Source organism: Kogia breviceps, chromosome 8 (assembly GCF_026419965.1).
Source record: "Kogia breviceps isolate mKogBre1 chromosome 8, mKogBre1 haplotype 1, whole genome shotgun sequence".
Lineage (NCBI taxonomy): Eukaryota > Metazoa > Chordata > Mammalia > Artiodactyla > Physeteridae > Kogia > Kogia breviceps.
The window spans coordinates 37190001-37217114 of record NC_081317.1 but is presented as its reverse complement, the minus strand read 5'-3'; the positions used below and the strand labels follow the sequence as shown (position 1 = coordinate 37217114).

Genomic DNA, 27114 nt, shown 5'->3' with positions numbered 1-27114 from the left:
AGTTGCTTGGGCTCTCCCACAGCGTGGCAACTGGGTTCCAAGGGCAAGAATTCCAAACAGGATGTAGAAACTGCAAGCGTCTTATGGCTGACACAACATCACTTCTTTCATCTTCTATTGGTCAAGCAGACACAGAGCATGCCCAGGTTTGAGGAGAGGAGACCAAGGCCACAGCTCTCAGTGGGTAGTGGCAAAAAATATGGCACCCGCCTTTATCCTCCACGAGCCCAGAAAGGTTAAGTGCCTTGTCCTGGATCACACAGCTAGCACGTTGACAGGTCCCCTGTGTTCTGCATCTTCTAGATCCTGTGACACTCCCCGAGGTGCCCAGAGCACCTGACTGACCTCAGTCCAGATTTCTGTACCTTTTCCTGCCATTAACTGGGCCTGTAGTGTCAATATCCAGTGAAGCAGATTCAAGAAACATTCCTAAATCACTTCACCTGTATTTGGAATTGATTTTAAGAACATCCCTGGAAGAATCCTAGACTTGAGAAGAAAAGACCCAGGGGTACGTGAGAACCATTTTTAGATACGGGAAAGCTGGTTGTGCAGGTCACGGCGTGGCTTATATTCTGCATCCTTTATTGTTCGTGAGCAGAGGTTGTTAGACTACAGCCGGTGGCCCATAGCCTGCCACCTGTTTATGTGTAACCCTCGAGAAAAAAATAGATTGACATTTTTAAATGGTTGAAGAAAAAAGCAAGAAGAATATGTAACAGAGTCAAATAGCTGCAGCGGAGACTTTATAGCACACAACGCCTCTTACAGAATAAGTTAGTTGACCTTTGTTCTAGAAGGCAGAATCAGCACTGCGTTAGCAGAGCTAGATTTCAGGTCCACATAAGAATTTTCTATCTAGAGCTGTCCACGTGCAGGAGCAGCAGCTCTCAGCTGAAAGCCGTGCATGCAGAGGGCTGTGCCTAGGATGCTGCTGTCAGTGGTGTGCTGGTAAATGTGGAACGACCGGCTCTCCAGGGAAGAAAAACCCTGATGTGTAATGTTTGTCTGTTTCTTTGGTACAAATCCCACTGTGGTCAATTTTCAGTTCTGACATGATGTCACGAAAGGTGGAGTTGGGAAGAGATCCACCATGATCGGCTGCAGGAGTTCCAGTTTACCATTGTGATGGGTTCAGGGGATCGATGCTATATAATGCTGCACTCAAGTAGCTCCCAATGCGGAGGGCTGCAGGTGTGCAGGGAGGAACAGTAGTGCTGGGAAACCTTTGACATGCCATCTGCCTCACTGGGCAACCGTCGTTAGCATCTGCAAGCGCAGAAAGGTTACGTACAGTGCCCTGGATTGCACAGCTGCTAAACTCCACCTGCCGATTCCCGCCTCACATTTGGTTTAGAAAATCTTGATTTCTACAAAGAGTGATAAGTTGGACTGCATGCAAGATGAGAACTTCCGTTTAAGAAAACATCACTTTAAACAAAGGTAAAATGTAAATGACAGATTGGAAGAAGACATGTGGAATCTTAAGAGATCCAGGCCTAGTGTCAAAAGGATGTAAAAAACACCCATCAATCAATTAAAATTAAAAACAAAGACAGTCCAATAGAAAAATGGGCAGAGGGTGTGGACATACAGTGTATACCTACTCAAATACGAAAGGCTGATAAATGTAGAAAGATGATTAGCCTTTCAATATGAAAGAACATCAGTCTCACTACTAAGCAGGAAAATAATGGGATAATAGTGGGATTCATTTATTTCATCCATCAAATTGGCCCAAAGTAATAATACCAAGCAAGTGAGGCTGTGATCAGAGCACCATTCATTGACTGCAGCTGGAAGAACGTAAGTTAAAAGATCCATATACAAAACTAAAGTTCCTTCTATCTCCCCTCCTCCCCAATCTTGGCCCTCTCCCTCCCTCCCTCCCCCACCTCCCCAAAAGTAAAGATGGTCTGAATTCAACTTAATGATTTTCCAACTTTATGATGGTGCCAAAGCAATAAGCACTCAGTAGAAACCATACTTCAAAGTTTGAATTTTGATCTTTTCCCAGGGCTAGTGATACATGGTACACTCCTCTCCCAGGATGCTGGGCAGCTCCCAGTCAGCCACACGAAGGGAAAGGACAGACACTCTACAGGGTACCGCGTTGCCAGCATTTATTGCATATTGTGTTTTATGTTTCAAATCCCATCATGTCCACAAAATAACCGCTGACCCCGAAATTCCAAATCGGGCCCAGAAAAAAACCTCACATTTTCAGAGGAGGCAGGGACACAAAAAGATCATCCGCCTTGTAGTTTGCGGTAGTGAAAAATTGGAAACAGCATAAAGCCCCTCAGTCGGGGAATAGCTAAGTATACTCTGATCTAGATATCCCTATGAGCTCCAGGCAGCAGTGGAAAAGAGGACACAGGAGCTCTGTACCAACGGGTATTGCTGAGGTGAGATAGCAAATTCTAGAACAGCTCAGGCAGTCGAGTACCATTTATGTTCTTAAAATGTAGGTGAAAGAATGCTGTGTAGTCTGTAGAACATCCATAGAAAGTTCCAGGGGCCTGTATACCATAATCGTGTACACAGGTGCTCCTTGACTGATGATGGGGTTATGTCCTGATAAACCCATTATAAGTTGGAAATGCATTTAATACACCCAACCTCCCGAGCGCTGTAGCTTAGCCTGGCCTCCCCTAAACATGCTCAGAACACTTTCATCAGCCTACAGTTGGGCAGTTGTCTTGAGTTTAAGCTCAAGAGTAATTACCTTCCTCTTCTTCTCACCAGAAGCAGGAGACACAGATGGACGTTTTGTAGACATGGTGGGATTTGAAACAAAATACAATACAAATAAATGCTGGCAATATGGTACCTTACAGAGTATTGGTCGTTTCCCCTCGTGATCGCATGGCTGCTGCTGCCCAGCATCACGGGAGAGGAGTGTACCATGTATCACTAGCCCCAGGAAGAGATCAAAATTCAAATTTCGATATACAGTTTCTCCCAAATGCTTATGGCTTTTGCACCATCAGGAAGTTGGAAAATCATAAGTCAAATGGGCACCATCTGTACTTTTGTGGAGTGTGGAGGGAGGGAGAGGGCCAGGACTGGGGAGAAGGGGAGATAGAAGGAAACTTAGTTTTATGTATGGATGCTTTAATTTTTCTTAAGGAGAATATATTTATATATTTCCTGTATAATATTTTCAAGAGACCAAATTAAAGTTCGGTCCTCCCCACGTGGAAGGGCTTCTGTGAGGGAATGTGCCATCTCCCTGGCTAAGCCCACATCTACCGGGTTGGCCATGCGGGGACCACCTGGGGAGGGGTGTGTGCGTGGTGCTCACTTTGGCCCGTGAGCTTGAACTTCCCTTGAGGACTCTCTCTCTCTCACTTCCATCCAGGCCTCAATGTTCTCTTAACACTTTTGCCTAAGCAAGGAAAAGCTTTTGTCCTTAATTTCCTGTTGCAAGATTGAGGCTGGCCAGGAGCGAGGACACCAGAGTCACATTAGATGGACCCTATTGGGTTGAGGTTACCAGCACTGCCTTCTGCCTGCCCCTCCCACATTCCCCCTCAGGGCTCTCATCCCTGCACCCCCCGGCTGCTCTCAGGCACATCTAGACTCCTCTATGTCTAGACCCAAGGAAACTGGGCCAAGGCACCCTTCCAACTTATCTATTTCATGTCTAGGAGCCCGCCTCTTCCCCAGATTTTTGGCCCCAGGAATGTCCACCCATTTCAGGAAAACGCTTCTGTTTAACCATAGGCGAGTGTGTGGTCTCATTGTACCGTTAGCATGACAGACACATCAGAAGCGCACACCGTACGATGGCAGCTGGACAAGAGATACACAGAGAGTAGCTTCGAGGGTTTTCCTCGCCCAGATGCCTGTGGTTAAGAGGAGTGAAGGCCCAGGATGGCTGCATGGAATATTGACCCACTGACCATGTGGCAGACACACTCATCCTACATCATATTATCCCCATTCATCCCCAGAGGTAATAATGAAGAGTAGGTGTTACTATTCCTACTCTACAAGCAAAGGAACTGTGCCTCAGAAAGTAACTTAACCTATCTGAGGTCCCAGAGTCCAAACTGAAACCCAGAATGCCTGCCTCCAATGCTTCTTAACCTGAGCCATATTCTTCCTTTAGGGATTTCATTCTAGAAGTCTTCAGAAGTCTCCTCCCTGCTTTTTGCACAACCTCCCAGAGTGAAATGAGAGATCACTTCCCCCATGAATTTTGAGTGCCAGGCATTCTTTTCCTTGAGAATCTCCAGAACTCCTTTTAAGTTGTTGCTTAAATTTGAAGTGAAAACAGACGGAAAATGTGTTTGCAGATACAGCTTGCTCTCATTCAAGAGGAGGCATGAAGGTTAGGGACTCCTTTGATATTATTTATATGATTTGAGGCAACAGTATATAATCAAAGAATGGTATGCGCAGACTCATAGTCTACTTTCACCTTAAATTCACACCTATTTCACAGATGCAAAAAGGAAGGTGTCATATTACACCTTTCCTTTGGATTCTCCAGCTTCAGTTTTGCATTCCTCAAAGTCCTCAGTAACCCAGGAAATTAAGACTGTGAGAGGTGAGAATGTGAAAACCCTTCAGGACTTCCCCTAGATTAACAAGAAAGTGTTCAACACTTGGTGATGACAGTGGAGCATTGGGTTTTAATTTGGGGCTTATTTAGAGGCAGAGCCAAGAAGTGGTTGGGTACTTCGCCTCACACCTTCACAGCACGGTCCACCAGGAGAGTTAGGTTTCAAAGAAGAAGCATCTCAAAGTGTTGGGGAACTTACTTCAGGATGGGATCAGATATACATTTTTCTCCCACATTTTCTGACCTGAATTTAAAAGTTTTTATAATAGTGCATGAATGAACCCTTCCTTCACAGGAGAATCTGAAAGCAAGACTAACAAAAAACATCAGTAGATTCTAATTATCCTCTCTCTCTGTTGCATTCTCTCCTTTTCCTGAGTTGCTTTAGACATCCCGTATGTAATACTTTTTTTGCAGCCTGTGAGCAATTACTACCTGTTATGGTTTGAATTGTGCCCCACCCCACTCCCAAAAAAGAAGATATGGTGAAGCTCTAACCCCCAGTACCTCAGAATGTGACCTTATTTGAAAATCAGGCCTTAGCAGATGTAATCAGGTTAAAATGAGGACACTAGGGTGGGCCCTAATCCAACCTGACTGGTGTCCTTATATAAAGGGTAAAATTTAGCCATAAACACAGACATGCACAGAGGGAAGGTGATGTGAAGAGACACAGAGAGAAGGAAGTCCATGTGCAGGTATAGGATTTGAGTGATGCATCAACAACCAAGGAAAGCCCAAGGTTGCTGGCAAACCACTAAAAGCTAGGAAGAATCAAGGAAGATCCCCTACAGGCTTCAGAGGGAGCAAGGCACTGTTGACACCTTGATTTCAAACTTCTAGCTTCCAGAACTGTGAGACCATAGATTTGTTATTTGAAGCCGTACAGTTTGTTCGTGTAGCCCTAGTAAACTAATACAGCTACCTGTACCTAACCCTTATAAAATACACATGTAGGATAAATAAGATTGAGAATTTCTGTTCATCTGTTATAGTCAGCATGACATTATATTTTCCAAAGATGGCTGCAAGATCATCCCCTGTCCTACATGTCTGTCTAGACCCTTGAAATTCCCCCATCAAGAGATGAATTCTAGGGCTTCCCTGGTGGCACAGTGGTTAAGAATCCACCTGCCAATGCAGGGGACACGGGTTCAATTCCTGGTCCAGGAAGATCCCACATGCTGTAGAGCAACTAAGCCCGTGCACCACAACTACTGAGCCTGTGCTCTAGAGCCCACGTGCCACAACTACGGAAGCCCGTGCGCCTAGAGCCGGTACTCTGCAACAAGAGAAGCCACCACAATGAGAAGCCCGCACACCGCAGTGAAGAGTAGCCCCCGCTTGCCGCAACTAGAGAATGCCCGTGCACAGCAACAAAGACACAACGCGGCCAAAAATAAAATAAATTTTAAAAAAATAAAATTTTTTTAAAAAGAGATGAATTCTAAATCCCCTCCCCTGGAACCTGGATGGGCTGTGACTCCCTTTTGATGTTCTATGACTGGCAGCTTCCACCCTGTTTCCTAGAACACTTGCCCTGGAGCCCTGAGCTGCCATGTAAATAGTCCACTTGTCTTGAGTCCTCCATGCTGTGAGGAAGCCCGTACTACCCCAAATGGAGAGACCACATGGAGACAAAGACTACATGGAGAGAGATACCTAGACAGCCCCTAGATGCTCCAGCAACCCTATGGTTTCAGCTTCAGCCACTATCTTATTGCACCCCCATGACAGACCCTGAGCCAGAGCTGCCCAGTCCAAGCCTTCCTGGATTCCTGATCCATAGAAGCTTTAAGAGATCACAAAATAATTGCCATATTTACAGCCGCTAAGTTCCGGGGAGATTTGTTACACAGCAGTAGATGTCTTGGACAGTTAGTGAACTCTGTGCTTTGCATTTGTTGTTTTATTTTAATTTTAATTTTAAAAATGGATTGAATTTTTACTTCTGACTAAGTAGTTTTATATTTAGAGAAGACAGACTATAACCACAAAATCTCAATGATTTAACCTAATAGTATTTATTTCTCACTCACACAAAGTCCAATGTGGATGTTACAGGTTGGGTGGCTCTCCTACAAGCATTGACTCAGGGATCCATGTTCCTTCTACCTAATGTCTTTGCTGTCCCCGGTCCTCTTTGGGGTCCTCTGCTGGGTCATCTGTGTTCAAGTAGCCAAAGAGAAAGGGGAGAGAGAGAGTGGAAGATCATGTGAGATGTTTCATGGGCTGGGTCTGAAAGTGGCACACATCATTCTGGTCCACGTTGCACTGGCTAGAACTAGTCCCTGACTCAAGGGAGCTGGGAAGTGCAGATTAGCTGTGCACCCAGGAGGAAAAGGTAAGTGTGACGGGAGCATAGCTCTGCTACATTCACACACTGGCTCATAGAATCTTATATTATCAGAACTGGAAGGGACATGAGAGATCGGCTTCTCCAAGTGTGGTCCATCAGCATCAGGACCACCTGAGGGACTTGTTCAAATGCAGATTCTGGGGCCCCACCTGCTGAGTCAGAACCTTAGGAAGTGGGTTCTAGCCAGTTGATTTTTGCCAAATCCCCCCCAATTCTTGTTATGTACACTAAGGTTAGAGAGTCACTTACCAGTTCAACCCTGTCATTGTACAGATAGCAAAGTTGAGGTCCAGAGAAAGGACATGACCTCCATACTTTCCTTCCATCTACTCACAACCTGAGACCAGAGCTAGAGTTGGGGACCTGTGTGCTGAGGCCCATCCAGCCCTCTTGCCACGCCCCTCCCAGGGCTCTGCATCATAGCTGGCTGGGACCCCGATGGTGTGCCCTGGCAGAGCATACTCGGTTCCTGAATTGTAGCCTTGGCCCCCAATTCAACAACCACACGTACTTGCTCTGAGACACCAAGAGGGAAATCCAGCTCAATGCTGTAGAATCACAGCGTTTTCCTTGAAAAGTCTCATCAGCTTATAACCAAAAGTCCCCTGCAGTTTAGATTATGACCAGATCTAGTCCAGAATCAAGTCCTGTTATATCTTGGACATTCCTAGCAAGAGTCGGGGACCCAGAATAGTGTTTTAATTTAGAAATTGGAATCCTATAATAATTTCTCTTATGTCACTCTGGAAGCCTACCTTATCTTTAAAGCTGTAATGTGTCCTAATGACATTCTGATACAGCTAGCTTTTAGGGGAGGCCTTGGTGGTAAGGAAAGGCATGGGGAGGAGAGGGAGAATTCATATTTTCCAGAGCTCTTGATGAAAACAGCCAACGCTTATTAGCATGCGTTCCACACAATTTCCATGATGATGCTATAATTTAAAACACTGACTGAAAGACCTAATAAAGGAGGTGAAACGAGCTTTCTAAATTTGCTGAACAAATTGCTCATCTCTCCCTCCATCAATCTGCCTTCTCTTGAGCAAAATGTAAAATTTGGAACAAAGAGTGAAGATACTAGGGTTTTGACTGATCTTCTTGTTAACAGTATTCTGCTGTGTGGCAGCTGCATTGTAAGCATTTGAGTTCTGATTCTAAGCATGTATGTGAAAGTTCCCATGTAAAAAAATATTCAAGTCACTGTCTGCCTTCTGAGTTTGGGGGACAAACGGGGGTAAATTAACAAAGGATCCTTATCATGCTCCCCAACCTTTGCTGAAATCACTTAGTTTCAATTACTTTGATTAATCACTAAAGATTTTGTAAGCAGCTAAAGCATCTGCCTTCCCATTTTGGCGTGAAGGAGAATGAGAATGTAGATAAGACCTTCAGGGCATCAGGAAACCGGTGATGGTTCCAGGCCCAGTGAGACGGGGGGTGTCCTAACCCTCCTGATGTCTAGCTGAATGATTTGGCTCCCAGCACAAGCTCATCGCACAAACGATGGTGTGGACCTCATCGTGAACAGCATGGGATTTGCACAGGGCCTGCGAGCAGGGTAGATGGAGAAAATCAGAGGTGACGCCTGCCTCCTTCCCCTCAGTTGTGATCAGGCACTGCCACTTTGCAGTCTGGTCCCTTACTCCAGAGGCTCTAGGGTTGTTCCCAGTTCTCACTTCTCTTGTCAGGAAGCACTGTTGGAGTTAAGTTACTCGGGACAGGAAGACTGAATAGGGCACAAGGTGGCCAGCCTGTAGAACGGCAAACCTGATCTTTGGCTGAACTGAGTAAACAGACCCAGTCAAGATGGTGAGTGTTCCTGTCAGCTATTGCTGCATAACAAACTACCCCCAAATTTAGTGGGGTGCAGGGTGGGTTCTCTGGGAAGCAGACTCTGAGCTGGAGAAGAGCATGCAGGATGTTCCTTAAGAACTACTCTTAGGGGGCTTCCCTGGTGGCACAGTGGTTGAGAGTCCTCCTGGCGATGCAGGGGACATGGGTTCGTGCCCCGGTCTGGGAAGATCCCACATGCCGCGGAGCGGCTGGGCCCTTGAGACATGGCTGCTGAGCCTGCGCGTCTGGAGCCTGTGCTCCGCAACAGGAGAGGCCACAACAGTGAGAGGCCCGCGTACCGCAAAAAAAAAAAAAAAAAAAAAAGAACTACTCTTAGAATCAAGTCTTCCAAGGGAGAGGAAAGAGTAGGAGTGGGCAGAGAAAGTCATGCTGCCTTGCAGCTCAGTGACAGCCCCAGCTGATCCAACAGAGTCCTGGAGCCAGAATGACCCTTGAGAGTTGCCCCAAATTAGGCTGAGATGACCTGGCTTTTATATCAGAGGTGCACAAACTGGCATGTCTTACAAATCAGGTGGCCACCTGTCTTTGTAAATGAAGTTTTACTGGAACACAGTTCCACCTCTCCATTTACGTATGATCTAAGGCTGCTTTCACGCTGCTTGGGTAGAGCTGAGTAGTTGTGACAGAAGCTGGATGGCCCACGAAGCCTAAAATATTTAATATCTTGCCATTTCTAGAAGTGAGTCGACCTCAGCTTTATGTTTCCACAGTAGCCATTGGCTGTGGGCTTCCAGGGAGAGGACAAGACCTTGGGCAGTGGCTCTGCAGCAGAGGTGAGCCCTGCTGGATGAGGGCTGAGGGCTGTGCTGCTTCCACACCCAGCACTGGGGACAGCAGGTCCTTCCTCAAGGGGAATGTGGGCAGTGCTCATGGTGTCCACCACAGTGGATTAAAATGACCGTTGCATTTTGTGGGTCAGGAATTCTGGAACGGCTCAGATGGACAGTCTGACCTCTGTGGCCTCATCTGGGCTGCAAGGTTCACTGCCAAGATTCCCTCCTCACTCAGTGCTCCTTTGCCTCTTTCTCTCTTTATGGGGCATCTCATCTTCTGGGGTTTCTCCATGCCACGGTGTGGTTTCGGGTTCATCACACTTCTTACAGGAGGGACTCAAGAGGCAGGATGTGGAAGCCCTGGGCCCATGAAAAAGCACACCGGAGATGGCACAGCATCACTCTGCTGTGTCTTATTGGTCAAAGCTATGATGGGGCCCATCCAGGTTCAAGGGGATGGAGCCCCAGAAGCAAGATCACAGCACAGAGCAGGGGGCGGGAAGTGCTGTTGCACCATCTCTGGAAAATCCCCAGTGCCTCAGTGGGCCAGGTCTCGGAGCTGTTTGAGCACAACCTTCCCACCTCCACATCGTCGCCATCATCACGAGGGTGGCTTGAAATGACCATGGTGGGAATATTACACCTCGGGGATGGGCTTTGCCCCACCCCAACCCCAGAGAGCCAGTTGTTAAGTATGGCCCAGCACACCATGGCTGCCATGGTCGGGGCAGCGGGGGTTACGATTTGAAGCAAGGCAAGAAGAAAGACAGCAGCGCTGATTGATTGCCGAGGCACTCGACATATCCTGGAACATCAGAACAACTCTAGGGGGTGTCTCTTATTTCACAAAAAGGGATCCCAGGTGTGGCGAGATTGGGTAACTGGGCAGGATTTGAACCGGGGTCTCCTCACCCTCCGCCGGGTCTCAAGAGGATGAAATAGGCTCCTTGTCACTGGCCGGAGGGAAGCTCAGGTTGGGCGAGAGGGAGGAAAGCCAGCCAGAGAAGGAAGGGGAGGAAAGGCCTGGCCGGGGCAGCCGTGGGGTTCCTGGGAAGGACTCAGGCCTCCGCATCATGCCCAGCTGTGTGGACACTGGAAGATTCGCCCCAACTCCTAGCAACCAAACCCCAGCCCTTTCTTATTGTCAGGAAACTTATCAATGTTTTAAAGGCACAAGCAGTCTGTGTGAGCAAGGGGGAGTGGGGAAGCCGCTGAAAGGGAGGCAAAGAGAGGAAAGGCCGACACCATATTTACAGGAGCATCTGTAATGCTCCCCTGACCGGGGAGTACAGTGGTTAAGCCAGACCAATGGACTTGAAAGGGAGAGGGGAGAAGCAGGGCAGGAAGGGGACTTTCATGATGGAGCCCGCCCTTAGGCAGGTGGCGTGGATTCTTCCTTTATAACAGTACCAGTTCCACTTACTGGGCCTCAGCCTAAAGCTAGACCTGCCTGCCACGGGCTTTACGTATATTTATTATCATTAGTCCTCAAAACCCTCAGAGGAGTGGGTCCTATGATTCCCATTTGATAAGAAAATGAGGCTCAGCAAGAAGGAGTAACCTTCTGGCCGCAGGATTAAGGTTTGCATTGGATGTGCTAGCTCTGGACCATCTCCCCACCGTACGGCCCTGATGCCACAGTTTACCTAAGGAATGGCCGCGTGGGCCAGAGAGCAAAGAAGCAAACGGATGATAGAGCGTCTTTTGTCAGCGTTAGTTGGTTCACAGCTTCCCATTTTTTCCTCCTTTTTGTTCCCTAGAGTTGAAGGATTCCCTCTCCCTGTTTTGTTGGTTTTAAGAGGAATAGAGAAGACAAAATGTGAGATGCAAAGGGCTCCACGGAGTTGGGCAGGGAGCCAGTGCAGGGGTGCAAGGCCGAGGGCGGTGAGGCTGGGACAGTGCGTTGGTGGAGGGGCGTTGCTGCATCAGCTGCAGGCCTCTGCCCCCCAGGCAAGGCTCAGGCTCTGTGGCAGAAACGCTCTCGGGTCCGGGGGGGTGGGGGTGGAGGAGTCACTTCACCGTCCCCTCCGGATAAACATCCTGAAGTTAAATATCAGAGGGAGGCCTTGCAGCGGGAGGATGCAATTAAGACTTTGAAAACTGATCGTCAGTTTTTAGTGTGCTAAGAATCATCTGGGGTGTTTGTTTAAAATGCTGCCTTCCTGGTCTCCACTCTTGGAAACTCGTGCAGCAGGTTGGAAGTGAGGCCCAGAATCCGCATATTTAAAACACCCCAAGCAATTCTGGTGCCAGGGGATCCTGAGCCAGGCTAAGAAATACACCCACTTGGAGGGCGAAGGTGCAGGCTCTGAAACTTTTCTTTTCCGAAAATAGCTTTTTTGTCATTATAATTTAATCTCAGGAGCACCAGTTTTCTTATTCTGGACGTAGACGTGGTAGGTATGTTTATGCAGCTGTCTTGCTGAAAGAAAGAATGCACATGTGGTTATGTGCATAATTGCAGTTAATTATTATGTTGTGAACATGTGGTTAAACTCGATAAAGATTAACTTATAAAAAATCTTATTAAAAGTTCCCTGTTGGGCTTCCCTGGTGGCGCAGTGGTTGAGAATCCGCCTGCCGATGCAGGAGACACGGGTTCGTGCCCTGGTCCTGGAAGATCCCACGTGCCGCAGAGCAACTAAGCCCGTGAGCCATGGCCGCTGAGCCTGTGCGTCCGGAGCCTGTGCTCCGCAACGGGAGAGGCCACAACAGTGAGAGGCCCGCATACCAGAAAAAAAAAAAAAAAGTTCCCTGTTATTTGCCATTAATCAGTACCATGGATTTTTTAGGGGAGTTTGTTCATTCACCCACTTAATTAAAAGTTTTTTCATTCTTGCTGCGTGGCTGGCCCCGTGCAAGGATCGGGAGACCGCACGCAGTGGGCCAGCAGGCGGGAGCTGACCGCTGCCTTCCAGGGATTTACAGTCTGGCCAGGGAGACAGATTCATCAAATCCCCAACAACCATGGGCATTTCAGCTTTGTGTATGTTTATTCTTATTTGTTAAGGTGTTTGTTAAATTCATTACTAAATGTGATTTTTGTAAATGTAGAAGTATTTACATATATACAAATACAAAGCATACAAACAAAAAATCCTTGTCAGGCCATCTATTGTGATTTGGGTTTAAAAAAAAATTGATTCATAGAGATTTTGAACTTTCCAGATGTCTCTGATTGGGCTAGGAGGATATATTCTATAAATTCTATACAAAGTTGGATTGTAGTTTTTTTTTTAATCAGTGAGTTAAGACTTCATCTCTTAACATGTTTAATTAAGATGTCTGAAAGATGCATTAATTTTTTTCTCCATCACATTTCTACTCTCTGCCCTATTTGTGAACCTAGCACATGAGGAAAGCAGTACCCAAGTGCTTTCAAGCACAAATGTACCTGAATGCAGAATTCTTATCCAACAATGAGAAGCACAGCAAATTCTGATTCCTTGCTTAGCAGTTTCAGCATGTCCTCAATGCTGTTTTCTTGCCAGACACTTGAGCATGCAAATCATCTATGAGAGAACAAATCAATATGAGACAGAGCTGTCATCAATAACCTCTGCTTCTTGATTTTCAGTGTTGCAGGTGGTGAGCTCTTTGACTTCTTAGCTGAAAAGGAATCTCTGACTGAAGAGGAAGCAACTGAATTTCTCAAACAAATTCTTAATGGTGTTTACTACCTGCATTCCCTTCAGATTGCCCACTTTGATCTCAAGGTATGTTGCTTGGTGTGAATCAGATGAAAGCTTACACGTACCACAGCATTCACTGTTTGCTAAGAAAAATTGAGGGCGTCCGAAAGAGATACATGTTTTTTTCCTAGAGGGGTTTAACAAATGAAATTATCTACATAAATCAGCAAGTGTATAATGCATGCCTACTACAGGAATTCCTAACCAATGTGTGAGATAGAGGCTTAAGATTAATGATTACATTTGAGAATTCTTGGGGAAGAATCAAGGGGGTCTTACCAGCCAGGTCTTTAAGAAAGGGGGCTGCTGTTGGTTATGGGGTATTTTCAACCTGGAGTACCCATTGGCTGCCCAGTTTCCATCCCCTTCTGGCTACAAGGCATATAAGATGGAAGGTGTCTTGATCTCTACTCTCCCTCTTGATGCAAAGGCTTCTGGGCTGACTCGGTCTCTGGCAATCAATCAAGTCAAACTCTGAGACTGGCTAATTGTGGTCTTTGCTTGGCTGGAGGCAAGGCATTATCGGACATAAAAAGGCGCATCATACTCCCATTCATCACAGAGGTGATGGTCTCTCTGAGAGGGGAAGATATACATATGAGCAACAGATGTGGCAATGTAAGATTCAAGGTACAATCCAAGGCAGCGAGAAGATTATCACAAAGAGTGTGTGGTTGATTGCCAAGTGAATGATTCAGATCATTGGAGCTAGGATAGATGTGAGAGAAGGGAAGATTTTCTCCATACTGATTGTAGCAGAGCCATTAAGACCCCATCTGGATCCCCCAACACTCACTAATACACACCCCAAAGACTGCTGCTGGGAGCTGGAAATGCCAAAGAGTAAATGCCTACTGAAGCAGCTCTTAGCAGTGGAGCTGGGGAGAAGGTGGATAAATACCCCAACTCCCTCGTGCTTCAGTTGGAAAATTCTGAGTGCTGCCGTTTCTCCTCAAGTCCTCCAAAAGGATTGTGCTCCAGTCACCCCTACCTTGATAAGACACTTTGTATCAGCTTCCTTCCTTCTGTTTCCTGTCTCCCCATTCCTCTACCAAGTATTCCCTGACGTCCCCTCCTACATAAGCTGCTTGCATCCAAATCCATGTCACAGGTCTGCTCCTGGGAGAATCTAAACCAAGACATTTATTTTTCCTAGTGTTCTCTTGCAACTACTCTTTCATCCCTATTTTTGGTTGTTTTTTCAGGGAAGAGGAAAATCTACCTGTCATCTTGTCCTCAGCGTAACGTATGATAGGGTTCTTTTTAATTGTGGAAAAATAAACATAACATAAAATTTACCATTTTAACCATTTTAAAGTATGCAGTTAAGTGATATTAAGTATATTCACATTGTTGTACAAGCATCAACAACCATCTATTTCTGGAAATTATTGATCTTCCCAAACTGAAACTATGTATCCATTAAACACTAACTCCCCAACCCTCCTACCCCCAGCTGCTGGCATCCACTATTCTACTTTCTGTCTCTATGATTTTGCCTATTCTAGGTATTTCGTGTAAGTGGAATCATGCACTATTTCTCCTTCTGTGACTGGCTTATTTCAGTTCACATAGTGTCTTCAGGGTTCATCCATATTGTAGCACATGTCAGAATTTACTTTCTTTCTCAGGCTGAATGGTATTCCATTGTATGGATAGACCACGTTTTGTTTATCCATTCATCTGATGGATGATGATGTTATTTCCACCTATGAACATTGCTGTACTATTTTTCTTTTTTCAAAGCCTGAAAACATAATGCTTTTGGATAGAAATGTCCCCAAACCTCGGATCAAGATCATTGACTTTGGGTTGGCCCATAAAATTGACTTTGGAAATGAATTCAAGAACATATTTGGGACACCAGAGTTTGTTGGTAAGTTTTCTTATTCCTGTGGTCACTCATTTCTCATAAACATTATCCTGGCAAAATTCACACTGCTGCAGTATCATTTCCCTGGTACATGTTTCTGGTTTATACACGAAGATTAGAATCTGTTGGTTCACTTTCTTCCAAAACTAAATGTGCGTTCATTTCCTCTTAGCTCCTGAGATAGTCAACTATGAACCTCTTGGTCTTGAGGCAGACATGTGGTAAGGAGCATGCTCTTGATGTTGTCATCTTTCTGATTTATTTTTACTATTCTTCTGATGTTGTTTTTCTGTTTATTTTGTGTCTAGGAGTATTGGGGTAATAACCTATATTCTGTAAGTACCCAAATCCACAGCTTTCTTTTCCTTTTTCTTTGAGACCGTATGTTTTACTGACCATTCTATGTGTCGTATTGATCAGTTCAGCTTATGTATGCTTTCTAAACATATTCATTTTATACCTCCACAACATGTTTAGTTTATGCTAATTAACATTTTCTCCTAATTTGAAATGAGTCATCAGAAACTGCAGCATAATCACTGAAAGAAAGCATGGCTGTCTATTACTGCTGAGAAAATAAGAAAGGTTTCCTCTTTTTTTTTTTTAAACTACTAAATGCTGTCCTAAATTAACTGTCCTTTGCATTAAGCTGAAGCTTTTGTGCATGACAGTTAAATGTCCTATAAAATGTAACTGAATTCTAAAGTGACTGGTCAAGCACCAGATTATAATGTTTTCTCACTCCCTTTATCAGATATTGTAGGAACAGAAAGACAACACAAGAGGGGCTTACTCATGTTCTGTGCCCTGCTTTATTAACAGCCTAAGTGGGGCCTCCCCATTTCTTGGAGACACTAAACAAGAAACGTTAGCGAACGTATCTGCTGTCAACTACGAATTTGAGGAAGAATACTTCAGTAATACCAGTGCCCTAGCCAAAGATTTCATAAGAAGACTCCTCGTCAAGGATCCAAAGTGAGTGTCCATTATGCCCGAAAGGTGCCCAGCTGTGGCCTCCGCTAGACGAGAGTTAGCACCTGTCCTGTGCACACGGCCACATTTATGCAACCCTGGTTGTTTCCTCCTGGCAAAGAGAAGCATGCCATGTGAAACGCTTCAGAAAATGCAGGCAGGGCCCTTTGTACCTGCTCAGTCAGCCCCTGTGGGCACAGTGAAATAATCACACAAAGACTGATGTTTTCGGCTCTCTTCCGTGAAGCAGGCCCCGAACTGCATTTTCCAGAGCATCTGCTTGGTAGGCCCAGCCGGCATGGAAACAACCTTAGTGTTTGCTTCTATGGTCACCGCATTTTTTTTCTTTCCCCTCCCCCCACAAAGGAAGAGAATGACAATTCAAGATAGTTTGCAGCATCCCTGGATCAAGGTAAGTTGCATATTGCGATTGGTTTGGGGATTATAGGGCGACCTAGGGTATCACTAGGCACTATAGGTTCTAACCACGGTCACATCTGGAGTATTGTGTTTGCTGTTGGTGCCATGTTTTAAGACAGCTGACAGCTGAGAGAATCCTCGTGATAACAGAGGTAGAAAGGAGTGAGCTACCACAGCGCAGGATTGTGATGAGGAGCTGAAGGTCAGGTCTACTCAATAAATAGCCTTGAGTTTGATTGTGGGATATTAGCCCAAACAATATATTTGAAAATTCTTGAATTAACTCCCAGCATTTAAGTATCATATCAAATCTGGATTTCCATCTTCTCTTGAAAAATCTGAAGATCTATCAACACTGAGCCCTCATTCCACAAGGCTGCCAGAAACTCTGCCCCGTTGCCTTTGTGCCAGGCCAGTGGCCACCCCCGATGTATATACACCTTTACATTATTTGCCTGGCGCCTGTCAGCATTTGGATTAAAGAACTGAAGTTGCTTCAGCTAGACCAGAAAGGAATAAGGGTGGGGCTTCCCCGGTGGCGCAGTGGTTGAGAATCCGCCTGCCGATGCAGGGGACACGGGTTCGTGCCCCGGTCCGGGAAGATCCCACGTGCCGCAGAGCGGCTGGGCCCGTGAGCCGTGGCCCGCGTACCGCAAAAAAAAAAAAAAAAAAAAAAAGAAAGGAATAAGGGTGGGGAAGCGTGACAGTTACAGAATAAAATCACGGAACCAATAAGTGGATTGTGATGCAGTAACTTGCATTGCAGAAATAGGTTTGGGGCAGCTGGAGACCTCTGCCTTTACCAGCTCCCAGCAGTTGCCTGGGCTTCCCTAGAAGGCAACTGTGTCTCCTTCCTTCAGAAGTAGAGTTGCATGGCCTCCTGAAAAAATACAGTAGGAAGGATTTTAATGCTGTAAGACAGGCCGAATTTGCTAATATCGGAGGTCCCAACCAGCTCTAAATTACTTGACGATGTTGAGTTCACATGCCTTGCAATATGGATTCACCCTGAGTCATGCCATTCCCAGACTCTCTTATGGAAAGTTGTAATTCAGCTTGTCCAAGCTCAACTTTTCAACTTTCTCTCAAGATCCAGTCTTCATGGATTTGCTCAGACCCTTAGCCACAAGAGTTTAGCCTCTGGAGACTAGGTTCCTAGATCAGGCATATTATCCCAACTCGTTTTGTTACTTTAGCAAGGTGAATGTGTAAGCATCCCAAATAAAGGGAGGTTTTCAAAAGTTGTCGTGTAACCCATTTCTATAATTTGAGAGCTCTAAATTGTCTTTCTTGGATTTTCATTTTAGCCTAAAGATACCCAACAAGCACTTAGTAGAAAAGCATCGGCAGTAAACATGGAGAAATTCAAGAAGTTCGCAGCCCGGAAAAAATGGAAAGTAAGATTGTTTGATTTGAAGAGCTTAACGAACTCTGTGTCCCCTGTGGCTCTCCCTGTGCTCAGGGCTCACTTCTTTTGCCACTGGCAATGCAGAACTGCATCCTTTTAAAAAATTCACTCTGTAGTCATCTGCACCATTACCCTATTTTCAAAGACAATCAAAAATACTATTGCAGGGCTTCCCTGGTGGCGCAGTGGTTGAGAATCCGCCTGCCGATGCAGGAGACACGGGTTCGTGCCCTGGTCCGGGAAGATCCCGCATGCCGCGGAGCAACTAAGCCCGTGAGCCATGGCCGCTGGGCCTGCGCGTCCGGAGCCTGTGCTCCGCAACGGGAGAGGCCACACAGTGAGAGGCCCGCATACCGCAAAAAAAAAAAAAAAAAAAAAAAAAATACTATTGCAGTCCTATTAACTCATCTTTTCACATGGAATTTTGAATTTTTAAAAATTAAAACCATTCCCAAGGCAAATTTTTAAATCGGTACAATAAAATTATAGTGCAGTCTTTTTCTAAATGCAACAAGCCACATTTTAAATAGATTTTTCTTGTGGTAAGCACCGTAGCATTATGATTATACCAGAACTTGTGTAAATGGTTCTCTAAATCCAGCCTTGGTCTGTGAGTGGTTGGGATGGGGGTGGGGTGTGACCATGAGCATCTGCAATGTGATCCCTTCTCAGTGTGGATGATTTCTGCAGGGGCTGAGTAGGATGTGGCTCTAAAGGGCATTCCAGCCAAACTTAAACAAATAAAAATTCAAGGTTAAGAAGGGGACAGGTTGGCTTCCTGTGCACAGGGTCATGTCAAGCCCAGAGGAAGCAGGCACTTGCCATGTCTCCTCATCACTGGACCAGAAGTGTACCTCATTGTATTCATCAGGTTGGGGATGCCTTGATAGAGATGAGGAGGACCACTGCCATGGGTTACTCAAGACTTGACTCTTGGTCTCAAAGAAGCCTTGAAAATAAGGCTTAAAATGTAGAGTGAACCACCATAAGTTTCTCTTTCTCTCCCTCTCTTTCATTCACATACAGACATGCACACACACACACATTCTTTACCTGTTGCTTCTGCTTTGAGAGTAAATGCAGAGGTGTTTGTCCTATAGGCTAAAGAGTCCCCAACCTGCTCATTTCCAACAACTGGATGAGTTTTGAGGGTCACACTGTCTGTCATTAGCAGCTTGCCTGAGCACTAAGGACACAGGGCAAGACCCTTGCATACCATGCTTCTCTGAGGGGGGACGTGCAAGGGCTTTGTTAGGGTAAGATCCCATTCCTCAAAGAGCAGAGAGTGAATATGAAGAGAGAAGGGAGGCATCCAGTTCTGCAGCTTAATAATGAAATGCAGGAGAATCTCTCTCTATTGTTGTCTTGATTTACAAGACCTTTAGAATTTCTTTAAGCAAATATGATCCAACCTGCTTGTGGGATCGCCCACCCCTGAAGAATAATACATGCTGTCAGCATTGAATGCTATCTCAAAGGCTTTGTCATTTGCACTAATTTGAGTATTGTTATGTAAGCTCTCTCTCCTCCTCTCCCCCTGCATTTTTTTCACACTCTCTCTCTCTCTCTTTTTATTTTTAAAGCAATCTGTTCGCTTGATATCACTGTGCCAAAGATTATCCAGGTCATTCTTGTCCAGAAGTAACATGAGTGTTGCCAGAAGCGATGATACTCTGGTAAGCAAACCTTTTTGCCGGATAGGTTTGTTCTTAGCACTGTGTATTTACCGTGTTTAGGTTGTTTAATTTGTTCAACAACCCAGAAAACCTGAAGTCTTGGAAACATCAGGCCTGTTCTTCCTCCTCTTGAGTGGGGGAGTTGGGGTGACTGATTTGATCTACTCTATTACTGTTTCGTCCTTTTTCCTCTTTGTTTGGATTGGCTACACCTACTACCTCTAACACTACCACCCTCCCACCCTCCTCTTCCCCCCAACACAGTTTGATAAAAGAGAGGCTGGCCAGTGGAAGAGGAAAGATCATATTCTAATTTTCATGAACTGAAACGAGAGCCCTCTGTTTCCACCAACCTTGGAGAATCTTAGACTGTAATAGTACAAAGGGGGCAGACAACCCTCCTTCTGAACACACACACACACACACACACACACACACACACACACACACACTAACACACTAACACACCAGAAAATCAGGGGAAATGCAGTGGGGCTTGCTGATATAGTTCATGGTAGACCAGAAGGCTAAACCCAGTCACTTTGTTGATGTTGTATTGACTTCCAAAGGCCCTTGAGAACAACTCCACGACTTTTTTCCCTTAATCCAAACTGAAACCTAATCACAGATTAACTCTTCAGATATGACTGGACACATCAGAATTCAACAAGACTTTCCCCAACAGTCAGACAACAGGGCTTTGTGAACCCTGGAGGTAAAGGGGACTCCAGAAAAGGCAGAAAGGGTGGTTCTGTGGGAACCAGCCTGCTCCTGTAACTGAATAGTCAGTGTTTCCTGAGTGGAATCCGGGAACTCCAAGGGCAGGATCACACATCAGCAGACACCAGCTCTTTTTTTAACTCCCTGAAGCCAGTAGTTTTACTCAAGTTCCAGATCTAACCTTATAGCCTGAAAAGAGATAGGAAATTTTAAAAAGAAAGAAAGAAGTAGGAGAGAAGCAAGTTAGGAGGAGAAGGGAGAGAAAGAGGAGGAAGGCTGGACTGGGGAATTGTTTGAGGGTGGCAGTGGAACCAGGACAAGATATAAACTATTAATCTAAGTAAGGTGATGAGAACAATGAAATCTTATAAATTAAAATTGCCCTGAATAATCAGTTGAGAGACAGTTTGTTGCAATGAAGAGTTTGGGGTAAGAGAGGGACAGGGTTTGTGTAGAAGCTCCAGGTGGGAAGACCCCCCTCCCCAGCCCTCAGGGTCTCTCTCTCATCATCTCAGTGTCCTGCTGATCGGGAGGCCGTGTTACAACAACGTGCTTATTCCTCCCATTCTCCCATTTCTTGTCACTCTCACTTTCAGGCAAATGTCTCTTAGTCTTCAACTTGGATTGTGATAGAAAAGCAAAACCAGTGGTGTTCTTAAACATGTACTCTGTGCAGATATTATTACGTCCCTCATGAAGCTTGTTTGGATTCAGATTTATAGAGAAGAGAAAGCAGAGTTCAGAGAAATTGCTTTCTCCATTCCACCCCCCACAGGCAGAAGTTCAGCCTCTGTAGGTACGCTTTTCCAGATTTGAAATTTTAGTAGCAGTACCTCTGTAAGTCCAAAACTTTTGTTTGGGACTTTACTAGCTTATTTTTTTTGTTTTAACTTACCATATTGTGCAATTTTCTTATTTATATTTAAGAAAGTACTTTAACAAAGTAGCAAATATTTAACAAACTTACTGTTCCACAGTATCTAGTTATTTTCTCTTTGTAAATGAAATGCATCCATTTTCCTATTTCTGGCCTTTATTTTTACATTTCTCCCCTTTTCATACCTTTTTAAAAAAATAATTGTGACCAGCTTTCAGAGAATTTTGCTATGTTATAGAATACCTAGAGAATGAAGAAGTTCTAGTGCTCAAAAAATGACAATCTGTAATTGCAAAAATTACAAAGTAAGACTTTCTTATTCAAAGATATCATTTCCTTGGTTCTATGGTTTTTAGAATCTGAGTTACACTTGAAATTTTCTACAGTGGTTTCTGGGTCTATATGTTTTTAAAGATTCCTAAGATAAACACAAAGTGTAGTTTGTCATCAATCGTTGTTCTAAATCTGAAACTTAAGAGCTGTTTGCTCTCTGAGTTCTAATGCAGGCGACATAAAGACACAGATAAATAGTAGGTGCTGCTAGTTCCCAACATGGAAGGGGCAAAAAATGACGTCCTGCTTCCCTTCATGACCAGGTGGATTTGGGGATTAAATGGCTTACTTTCCCCTGAACACTCCTTTTAACAAATGAGCATTGGTTTCTCTGATGTTCGTAAAGGGGCAGCACAACCAGCAATCTCATACTTTTTCCCTCTTCCATGTCTCTCTCAAGGATGAGGAAGACTCCTTCGTGATGAAAGCTATCATCCATGCCATCAACGATGACAACGTCCCAGGCCTGCAGCACCTCCTGGGCTCCTTGTCCAACTATGACGTTAACCAACCCAACAAGGTCTGATGCTGCCCTGCCAGGGGTAGTGGGGGTCGGGGGGTCATGGTGACTGGGCGTTTCCAAGTCCAAGGTGGAAAAACCCCATCTGCTCTTCATTCTCCCGTACTGTTGTAAACTCCATACTGTGGGGAAAATCACTTCTGCTTAGAAAGTGAGCTGAGTTAGGAATAAGGTCTTTTTGCATTGAGGGCCTCTCTACACGCACCTAGCACTCGCCTCTAACCATGAAATTTTAAATGTTACTCTTCGTGCAAATGAAAATGTCACTCTTGATTGTGAATCCAAAAGAGGAAGATGTTGTGTCCTTCTGACTGTCTTCCATTCCTGTCAAGCAGGACAGGAATGTGTCCTGTGTCTGTGGAGACACAGGAAGGTGTCTGGGGCAACAGGGGTAGTTTGGGCTTTTCCTTTCCTACCAAACCTGAAAAATTGTTTGTTTTTTTTTCTTGCCTTTTCCAGCATGGGACACCACCGTTACTTATTGCTGCTGGCTGTGGAAATATTCAAATACTACAGTTGCTCATTAAAAGAGGCTCAAGAATCGATGTCCAGGATAAGGTCATAATTCTGTTTTATTGCAAATGAATTTTTAAGTATTTCCAAATGTCTCTAATCAAAAGGTAATAGAGAAAAATAACACATATGCCCTACTTCATTTCTCAGTTTCCTATAAAGGAAGATGAACTACTTGAATAGCCTGTTCCTGTCTAACATGTTACAGAGAAAAAGGCAAACATTAATCTTCCTCGTGGCTCTGTTGCTCGACATCATCCTTTCATCGTGTCCTGCCCCAGATTGACTCCTTACTGATCATATCTACTCAGCGGTGTTATTTGATGTCACATTGAAAATGTTTTACTTATCCAATTAATCTCACCAGAAATGTATTAGCCCGCACATTAATTAGGGCAACAGAGTAAGAAGGATATGCTTTGAGGTGTAGACCACATTGGAAGTGTAGACACAAATGATGATCAGCTAAGCGTCATTACAATGGGTCTGTCATCAGCTTCCATAGACTTTCAACTGAGCTGTAAACGGACTAGATCTGGCCCTTGACAATATAGGGAATTCTAACCAGAAGTTGAAATGAAGGTTTTAGGAAAAGAAAAACAACTTTTTATTTCTAAATAATTCTAGATTTACCAAAAACAATCTGCAGAGATAGTATAGAGAGCTCCCTTATCCCTTTCACCCAGCTTCCTGGAATGTTAATGTCTTACATAACCTTGGTCCCTTTGTCAAACTGAAAAGTGAAATGGGGTTTTATTCCTCTTGGGAGTTGCTCCTTTGGAGTTTGTCATCACATAGGAAGGGAAATATAGCAACTGAGTGATGTTTGCATTCAGATCCAGTCTGGGAATGTGACTCTGCCTTGGTTTTTGTACAGGGTGGATCCAATGCCATCTACTGGGCCTCTCGGCATGGCCATGTAGATACCTTGAAATTTCTCAATGAGAGCAAATGCCCTTTGGATGTTAAAGACAAGGTAAGGCCACTTCTCTTCTTAAGGAAAGTAATAAAAGGCATGCCATCTGCATCATGACCCAAAGAACAAGGATTCAGGACCAAAATCTTCCTACAGAGAATTTAAGTAGAAGTTTCTTTTTGCTGGTGGCTTAGTCTTAGTTGAATATTAAAATCTGATTTTAGCTGAAATCTGCCAAGTGTTTTCCATGTTATATAAGCAGCGAACTGTCTTCCCCATAACATGAAAACTCAAAGTTCAGCCAGAAAGACAACCAGAAAGTGACCTGAGTCCTGGTCCTCTTCTTGACCCGCCAGGTGCACATCTCTACCATTCTCTTGCTCTTTGATGTGACTGACAGTGCTGACCTTACGATCACTGGCACTAGAAGGGTTAATGAGACAATGCATGTAAAGTAAGGCTTTTGGGTTAAAGATGTTATCAAAATTATTGGTTTAGGAAGATACCTTACTTTCACGTACCCATGTTTCATTCAGTCCACACAGCGGCCCTGTGAATTAATTGCAGGGCTGGGACCTGAACTTAAGATTCCTATTTTCTCATCTGTTATGTATTCCATTATGCAACCCCTCTCTGATTCTACTACTAGTAGACTGATTTGTCATGTTCAGTCAGGGCTGCCACATACAGTTGTATGGATTGTGCAGTGCACCATATCTAAGGGAGGACTTTCACATTAAAGACATACATTTATTTATCTTTTTACTTTTCATTATTATTTTTTAAATATTTGTTTATTTATTTGCTTGGGGGCTGCATCGGGTCTTTGTCGCAGCACTTGAGATCTTTCATTGTAGTGTGCGGGTCTTCGTTGTGGCCCGTGGGCTCTATAGTTGTGGCTTGCATACTCGGTAGTTGCGGCCTGCAGGCTTAGTTGCCCCGTGGCATGTGGGATCTTAGTTCCCTGACCAGGGATCAAACCTGCATCCCCTGCATTGGAAGGCAAATTCTTAACCACTGGACCACCAGGGAAGTCCTGACATACATTTATTATAGCAGTTTTCTGTCGGGTGGCAACAAGTATCTCATTCTGTTATGTTTTTAGATCAGCTTATTCTGACAGTTTCATGGCAGATATTAAAAAAATATCTTTTTTTTAAATCTATAAGTTGCATCTATTACTAATTCATAGAATGTTATTGTATGGGCTAATGGTAATGTTTTTAAAAATCTGAGAATGTAAGAAATTACATTCCAAACATAGACAAAATGAAATCAGAAACTTGCTAATAAATAAAACCCTGTGTTTAAAGAACTTAATATTAAAAAAGGAATTTTGTGTTTTGAAAAAAAATCACATAGCTGGAAGCGTCAGTATATAAAGAAAACTGAGACCAGCTATCACAAAAAAGGGAATGCACGCTTACTTAGGGAGGGAGGGTTATCACACACAGGATGAGCCAGGTGTGTGGATTTAACGCAAGCTACATAGTGGGTGCCCCACCCCAGGGTCCTTGGCCCAGTCACCAAAGGGGTGTCTGGCCTGAGAGGGGAAGGTACCACCTCAGGGGAGGATGTGGAGCCAGGCATGGGTGGGAGTGGGATGGCTCCCAGGGGGCTCTGAATCTTTGGCTGTGTCTTTTTCAGTCTGGAGAGACAGCCCTTCATGTGGCAGCTCGCTATGGCCATGCCGATGTGGTTCAGTTACTGTGCAGCTTTGGCTCAAATCCCAACTTCCAGGACAAGGTGGGTCATGGTACCTGATGTCCTCACTTCTTTCTGCTTTTTGCGTAGGTATACAGGCAGCCAGGTGATATGTTTGGGTCTTACGGAGTTTTATCTAAGTTAGGTTTTCTGCTTAGATTACAGAGGGCAGGGACTCGAACAAAAGCACTAACATTCATTCATTCATTCATTCATTCATTAATCCTCTGGACAACCCTATAATTCTCATTTTACAGATGAAGAAACAGGCAGAGAGAGGTTCAGGAACTTGCCCAAGGTAACACAGCTCAACAGTGGTGGAGCCGGTGCTCAAGCCCGCACAGTCTGGTTCCAGAGTCTGTGTTCGTAAACACTACAGTACAGCAGCCTCTCATAGACAGATACATGTGTCTAATGATGGTGATCATGAATATGTAGACCTCACGACCAACCATTTTTGTGAAAGCTTGGTTGTCTTGGTCCCTTCTTTGCCAGAGCAGTAATCAGTTTATGTGACTCATCTTTATGCTATTATACATGACAGGAATCTTGAGGCATCAAGATTGTTAGAAGAGTTCTTGCTCAGAGAAGTGCTGTCCCATGGTTAGTAGTCTCCAATGAAGTAAAGGACAGACAGCACTTTTACAAGACAGATGATATAAATCCACCCACGCAGAGGCTCTGTTGTTCAGAAGAGCTGAGCCATGGTTCCGGTGGGCTCCGCAAACTCAGTCGTCAGTAAAATGCTGAGAAAGCTGAATTCGAATTAAGGAAAGCCGTCAGACCCATGCCCATTATTTCACATTAATGTTTTGCTCCAATAGCTACAAGCTCTTTCAATCCACTGCCTTGAGTTTGCTGCCAGGTTTGGCCAGGACTCTCACCATGCCTGTACTTTCTTTCATAGTCTTGCATTCTCCTCCTCTATGTACTTGTCTCCTTGAGCAGGAAGAAGAAACACCCCTGCACTGTGCTGCCTGGCACGGCTATTACTCTGTGGCCAAAGCCCTTTGTGAAGCCGGCTGCAATGTGAACATTAAGAATCGAGAAGGAGAGACACCCCTCCTGACAGCCTCCGCCAGGGGCTACCACGACATTGTGGAGTGTCTGGCTGAGCACGGAGCCGACCTCAATGCATCCGACAAGGTGCTTAGTGAGTCAATATATCCCACTCGCTGAAAAGTGATCTGGGGGGCTTGAGGGACCACAAGACTTCTCAGTTAGTTTACCTAAAATAACAAACTTGAGTGCCACAAGTTATATTATCCTTTCTCTTCTCCTATCCAAAGATTCTGTGACTCTAGATTCTGTTTAATAATTAATATTCATTTGGGGGTGTAACAAAATTTATGAATTGGTCAGATGACTCAGGTCTCTATGTTTAGCCTTTTTAGCTTTGGAGCAGGTACAGTGATGATCACAGAGCCCAAGACCAATCTTCATTTAGGACTGAAGTTGGCAACACACTATTAATTTGTAGATAGACAAAGAAATAGGTGGTTTATTTACTTCTATCACCTGCTATTTTGTAGAAGAACAATAAACAATTCTTATTTGTTTGGCAATCTCAATTCCAGGCCAGGTTTTCCTTTTTTAATTAAGCAAATTCAGCATAATCTGTTCTTATTGTGAACTTGTACTTACAATGAGGCTGTGATGTTGCTATGTATAGTTAGATCTGGCACACTGTGGTTAATTTAGGAACTGGCACTTGTGGAGTATTTTCTGGGTACAGAGAAGTAGTTCTCAAGTGGGGTGACCTTGCCCCCAGGAGACACTGGTAGTGGCTGGAGACATATTTTGGTTGTCACAGCCAGGGTGGGGCATCTAGAAGATAAAGACCAGTGGTGCTGCTGAACAGCCTACGATTCCCAGGACAGGTCCCAAATGTCAGTAGTGCTGACACTGAGCAGCCCTAGAACAAGTACGTT

General features: G+C 44.6%; 1 protein-coding gene across 7 annotated transcripts in view; it reads left to right on the top strand.

Moving 5' to 3' along the window:
* Positions 1 to 27114, top strand: part of DAPK1 (death associated protein kinase 1) — a 212519-nt gene that overhangs the window by 132231 nt on the left and 53174 nt on the right. For all 7 annotated transcript variants that reach the window (XM_067041208.1, XM_067041210.1, XM_067041211.1 and 4 more), the window contains exons 4-16: positions 13137 to 13275; positions 14998 to 15127; positions 15297 to 15345; positions 15433 to 15459; positions 15947 to 16099; positions 16463 to 16508; positions 17824 to 17913; positions 19508 to 19600; positions 21931 to 22050; positions 22510 to 22608; positions 23441 to 23539; positions 25127 to 25225; positions 26132 to 26329. In XM_067041208.1, the coding sequence (XP_066897309.1) occupies positions 13137 to 13275; positions 14998 to 15127; positions 15297 to 15345; positions 15433 to 15459; positions 15947 to 16099; positions 16463 to 16508; positions 17824 to 17913; positions 19508 to 19600; positions 21931 to 22050; positions 22510 to 22608; positions 23441 to 23539; positions 25127 to 25225; positions 26132 to 26329 (1342 nt within the window). The remainder of the gene's footprint in view (positions 1 to 13136; positions 13276 to 14997; positions 15128 to 15296; positions 15346 to 15432; positions 15460 to 15946; positions 16100 to 16462; positions 16509 to 17823; positions 17914 to 19507; positions 19601 to 21930; positions 22051 to 22509; positions 22609 to 23440; positions 23540 to 25126; positions 25226 to 26131; positions 26330 to 27114) is intronic.